The 5,933-nt window shown below is 39.0% G+C and overlaps 1 protein-coding gene across 1 annotated transcript; it reads right to left on the bottom strand.

Annotated features, from left to right (window-relative positions):
* Positions 1 to 1,120: 1,120 nt before the first annotated feature.
* ckma (creatine kinase, muscle a) lies at positions 1,121 to 5,674 on the bottom strand. The gene is made up of 8 exons (XM_079870886.1): positions 5,359 to 5,674; positions 3,792 to 4,000; positions 3,509 to 3,663; positions 3,160 to 3,292; positions 2,707 to 2,878; positions 2,009 to 2,132; positions 1,730 to 1,919; positions 1,121 to 1,621 (listed from the first exon to the last, which is right to left on the bottom strand). The coding sequence occupies exons 2-8, from the start codon at positions 3,982 to 3,984 to the stop codon at positions 1,443 to 1,445; spliced, it is 1,146 nt and encodes a 381-aa protein (XP_079727012.1). The 5' UTR covers positions 3,985 to 4,000; positions 5,359 to 5,674; the 3' UTR covers positions 1,121 to 1,442.
* Between the last annotated feature and the right edge of the window lie 259 nt (positions 5,675 to 5,933).

Below are 5,933 nucleotides of genomic sequence, written 5' to 3'. Positions count from 1 at the left end.
AATGACAAATCCCTCCAGTTCAGTGTTGTGCTGTCTGATGTAAACTGTCTGCTATGATATTGGGTTTCTCATGATGCATTTAGCTAATATGCAATATGACAAGAGAGATGTCAGGTGGACAAACTATATATATATATATATGAGAGAGAGCAAGAGAGAGACAGAGAGATTAAAACCTTGATGCTGTTTGCAGAAAGTAATTTTTTCCCCCCCCAGAGGTGTTTGCACCTCTGGCCAAATATTAAAATGGAAACAAAAAATCTTGAGAGAAAATAAACTTCACTGATGTTGGCATCTTTGCTTGTGTTCAATTATTGTTTGGTGTATTTGTGTTTTATCCGGATTTATGGCAAAGTCTGTCCCTCTTGTTTATGGGGACTTTATTTGGTGTCTGATTAGAAGAGATAGAATATCACTTATGTATTTATTTATCATGAATTTATATTATCATGAATATGTTAAAGTCCCCCTGTAGTCAATCATTTTATCCCTTAAAACTCATCTCACCAAAATGTCAGACACATAATGGTAATTAAAATTAGTCTTTTGCTTGACTATGTTATCAAACAGCTAATAATGTGTTGCTAATGTTACACAAACTATGTTCCCGTTCACCATCTCAGTCTGCCTTCTAACAATCATCAGAAACGCTTTGAACAACTTTGAAGAAAGTCAGTGGAGAAAGGCATATAGTTAACCATAACATTGTAATATACATCATACACCCGTTATATTGCTAAATCTACCAAATTTTTATATCAACAGAAAAATATACCAGGATAACCTGGCATCTCTCGAGACTCCCGTGCTAGTTTGCCGTTAATGATATGCTAAAGCCCACCGGAACATTGATGTATTGGTTACAAGGTAGTTTGTGACGTCAAAAACGCCAGCAATTTCAAACCGTGTTTTCGAGACTTGTCTTTTTTTCACTGCAGTTTTAAGGAGAAAATGAATTTATGAATTTGCACATGGTTTAACTTAAAGCACATTAAAAAAAAACACCACATAAACTTATAAACAACATTTTCACCACAGGGGGAATTTAAATTAAATTATTTTTAACTTTCATCTAAACTGAAATATATATATGCTCACAAATATGATAAAATACAAGATGTGGGTGTTTTATGGGGTATGTTTATTCAAATACAACTTGATTGATTCACTTTTTACAACCAAGTCTGAAATTGAGGTGAAGCCTCGACGTCAGGCACTGACACCTGCGCCGACAATCTGATCCCAAGATGTTACCAACTGAAAAAAGATGGCGAAATGACATGAGAAATAAAGAAGAAAGGAAAAAGGAAAGGAAGACAGATGCAAAGGCTAGACTGTCTATGTGTTTTCGAGCAGCAGTTTCCTCTGCGTTGATGTAAGATTGCTTGATGGACTGTAAAAAAAATACAAAGACGAGGAAAAAAAATAGAAGGGCTCCCGCTTTACTTCTGGGCAGGGATCATGCTGTCGATTGACTCGCCCTTCTCCAGCTTCTTCTCCATCTCGACCATCAGCTTGACGCCATCAACCACACACTGCACCTGTTCAACCTCTGAAGAGCCTAAACGGTCAGCATTGGAAATGTCAAACACTCCACCAACGGAAGCAGTGTCCACACCACCTGAGAGAAATAAATAAAGATGGAACAAGTGGAGGTCAACAAATGGAGATGTTAACTACACATCTTCATTAACATCAATAAACATTTCTATGTTCAGTGTTTGTATACCTGTGCCACGCTTCTGCAGGCGCAGTCTGGTCAGGATCTCATCAAACTTGGCATGTGTGCTCAGCTTGGGCAGCTTGACGTGGACACCACCACGCAGTCCTGTGCCCAGGTTGGAGGGGCAGGTCAGAACGAAACCAAGATGCTCGTTCCACATGAATCCATGGTTGTGCTTCTTGAAAATTTCCTCAATCTGTCAAAGCAGAACACACACATGCTCACATGCTCCAGGTGACAACAGTCAGTTATGTGTGTGCATTCATTTGTGCATGTTCTCCATACCCTCTTAAGACCAACGCAGAAGCGCCTGAACACTTCCTTCATGTTGCCACCCGGCTGCATGGAAATAACACGCAGATGATCCTCCTCATTCACCCAGACCAGGAAGGTCTTGTTCTCATTGTGCCTGTAATTGAAGCATAGGCATCCATTTACAATACAAAACCTAATTTATATTACCCAGCTAATATAAATTGTCTTCTACTGAAGACACCAAACATGGAGTTGTTCAGAACTATTTTCAATGATGTAGAAAAAACAAAGTAACTGGGAATATATTGTCTAAAATGTTACTCAATATTAACTTCTTGCTAATATAATGTCGATGTTGCACTTGCAATCATGCTGTTGGTGTGGCTATCATCGTGGATATTCTGAAAAACTGCTTTCTTGCTTGTGTGATATTGATTAATTAAATAATAAATTACCTTTCTCCAGTCATTTAACTCATGTGTTGCGTCTCATTTCGAAGGTCGCATTTGTTGGCCTCATATGTCATTGAGGCTGCATTTAAGAAAAGTAACCATTACTCTGGGATGTAAAGGTTGAATTTCTGAAATGAGGGAGTCTCAAAGTAAGAAAGAAATATGTCCGTTTTATAATGGTTACTTTTCTGAAATGAGACAACCTAATACGGCCGACAATGCAGAGCGCAACCTTTGAAATGAGACACAGCAGTAGATAACTATGATTCGACTTACCAAATGCCTCTGCCATCGGGCCAGTCGCGGGCCATACCAGCAGCCAGCAGCAGGGGGGAGACGGGTTTGTCAAACAGGAAGTGATCAGCGATCAGCTGCTCCTGCTCGGCATCAGTCATGGACTTCAGGGGGTAATACTTGCCCTTGAACTCTCCGTCCAAGCTGTTCAGAGCTGGAGGAATAAAGATATCCCAAACTTATACAGATTCCACACTCTCGTTCTTCAGTTATATTCTTGTGCTATTCACCTTTACAATTCTGAACTGTTGTTGGGGTTTGTAAGGTGTGAAATAAAATAAGCTATAAATATTACATGAAAAACAATAAAAAAGTACTAAAACTTAAATTAAAATTAAAACTGTAAATATAAAAATAATTCAAAGCGTATTGAAAATATGAATCAATACAATAATCATATGTAATAATACTGAAATAACGCTGATGTGTGCACACCTTCAACAGAAAGCTTCTCCACAGCTCTGCGCTCTCCACGGGTGTTGTGGGGGGGCAGGGCGTATCCCTTGATGCTGCGGCCTGTACGCACACGGCTGCTCAGAACGTAGTTGGGGTCCAGGTCATCACCGCCCTACAAACAGAGATTTAATTCATTTCAGTCCCAGTTATTTTTAAACAATAGATTCTGATTAATTTAGCATTACCATGTGGTTTGGGACAAGCTCATATTTCAAATTATTCAAGTAAATTAACATTTGAGGTCAAGGAGTTTACTGTTGTCTCCTGTCAAGGATCAATTAAGAGCATCTATAGCCTTTATAAAATATTTGTAATTTCTGTTTTGCACCTTCAGGTTCTCAAAGTTGAGATCGGTCTTGTGCTTGGCAGTTGCCTTGTATCCACCATGGCGGTCGGAAATGATAGGGTCGAGGAGATCCTTGAAAACTTCGTAGGACTCCTCATCACCAGCAACGCAGCCGACGGTCATGATGAAGGGGTGACCTGGAGAAAAGTGTTATCTCATCAGTATATAGACAGAAGCAAACATGTTGTGCTTCCTGAACAAATCCAGGTTTGATTGGGGTAAATACTGTATGTGGTAAGGATGTAAAACTGATGTCTTTACTCACCTGGGTTGTCAACACCGGTCTGGATGACATCATCCAGGGTGTACCCAGTGGGGGTCTGCTTGTCCCTAAGCTTGGCATAGATTTCCTTAGTCAGCACCTTGGCCATGTGGTTGTTGTGCTTGGTAAGGTCTGGATACTCATCATCAACTGAAAAGTTCAGCTTGAAGTTGTTGTGGGTGTTTCCGAAAGGCATGGTTGCGTTTCTAACACTGCGGATTGGACAAAGAGAAAGTGAGAAAGATTATTTGCATTTAATTCCTTGAATTTTCATATATTACTTCCACACACGCACTTGTCTCTGACCTCAACTGTTTGAACTTAATTTTATTAATTCTGCTTAGTCAGTTAGGCTGGAAAGAGTTACTTCAACCAAACGTCTAAAGGCTTGCCACATGACTGTGTCGCCAACTGCTGCAAACACTATAGCTTCAAGTTTATATGTATAAAAAGAAATGTACCATTTACCAAATAGTTTCAAAATGTGTTTACAGCATGCTGACTGAAATCAATGAAACCGTATTCAGTGCAGAACCATAACTGCTTAATCATCAGCTTCCATTGAATTGAGAAGAATGATACACATGTGAAACACAGCTGCACACATTAAAACAGGGTATACTAGCAAGTTCCACTGGAGGTCCTCACTTGTTATTTGATGTCTGATTGTACCAGGAATAGGAGAGACGCTCCCCAGTCTAAATCTAGACAGATCTATTTTTACTATGGTGTTCACTCCCTCCCATTACTTGCACATAATCTCGAACGTCTCCAAAAAACATTGCACTGTTTTCCACATAAATAGTCACATAGCTTTGTATATGTTATTAAAGTATTCCCACATGTTCTGACCAGTTTCCTCAGACTCACATGTTAATCATGTCATGGTTGTGTAATGATATCGTTTAGATGAAATCAAGTTTTATGTAACATACAAAACATAACGTTGTCATTTGAATTATTTTGTATTAATTTCTGTTCTGTGGAATACACCCATCAGAAGATACTCGCATGATTAGTACAAGATTTTATTTTAAGAAAAGCCAGCAAAGGGAACCTGTCCCATATGTGTCAGTATGAGAAACATAAGCACATCTCAGGATTTTTTATGGCTGTATCCGATTATGCTCTCAGAACTGCTGTATATCACATGTTTGACATCTGCTCCCACATTTAAGAACAGGTCAACCAAACCAAGAGTCCCTCATCACAAAATATTTAAACATGCACAAAATTTAAAAATATATTAACATTTTCATAGTAAATCCAGATGCCTTTAATAAACACTCCAGTATTTTTTTCATGAAAAAGATTGTGCATCTGCTATCATGTTGGAGTGTATCATTATCGTAATACATTTATAAAGATTTTAAAAGGATTTACAAATTGTAAAATGTATGCAGCCCAGTTAATCACTTCTATTTTGCTTTTCTATTTTAAGGAGTATTACACTACAATACTTACATTTTTCTCTCAATTATTTTATCTAATTTAATCAAATAATTGCTTTTTTTTTTTAAGACTCTCCTTGCTGTAAATGATGGTTATTCAAGAATGTTGATGTCTTTACCTGCAAAAAAGACAACAAAAGTGGTAACAGTCCTTGGGATCAGATCCTGTTCACCAAAGCCGAAATAGGGGTCACCCAAGCTAGAACAGTCCGATTTGGGTTTATATACCTCCAACCCCTTCAAGCCATTGGCTGGCCCATTTTAGAGTTCGCTGAAATCTGATTGGCTGGCCCCAGTCTCTTATGCCCTGTTTAGTGTAAGAAAAGCTTCAGTTTAGATCCCGGGCATCTTAAATGAGGTGGCAGCTGTGGGTTGTGTCCCCCTCCACTCGAATATCCATTTACACTACCCACCCCATACATAGCTTTCCAGTAGGGTTTAGGTTGGAGGAGGGGTGATGGGACATGGAGGGTCTGCCATGCTAAAAAGGCTGAGCAGCACTTTTGCCAAACATACCATGGATATCAGAAGTGCTCACGTCAGGCCGATGGCTTTGGAAAAAAATCACCTGGTAGGCTCCGGCCATCTCATAATTCTTGGTGCAAATTCACTTAGCAGTTTTGCAGATTAAGTTTGCTAGGGTGTCACATTTAATTTATTTATCTGTTCATGTTGGACGCCATATTTATGCTTT

The sequence above is a fragment of the Squalius cephalus genome (assembly GCF_949319135.1).
Source record: "Squalius cephalus genome assembly, chromosome: 5".
NCBI classification, from domain to species: Eukaryota; Metazoa; Chordata; class Actinopteri; order Cypriniformes; family Leuciscidae; genus Squalius; species Squalius cephalus.
Note: the sequence above shows the minus strand (reverse complement) of the source record. Positions and strands in the feature narration are given on the sequence as shown.

Excerpts from the sequence above, each read along its gene's own strand:
- ckma (XM_079870886.1), bottom strand. The coding sequence starts at position 3,984 with ATGCCTTTCGGAAACACCCACAACAACTTCAAGCTGAACTTTTCAGTT. Across the intron at positions 2,879-3,159 it reads GGAGAAGCTTTCTGTTGAAG|CTCTGAACAGCTTGGACGGA; the intron begins GTGTGCACACAT and ends TTATTCCTCCAG. Across the intron at positions 2,133-2,706 it reads CCCGATGGCAGAGGCATTTG|GCACAATGAGAACAAGACCT; the intron begins GTAAGTCGAATC and ends CTTCAATTACAG.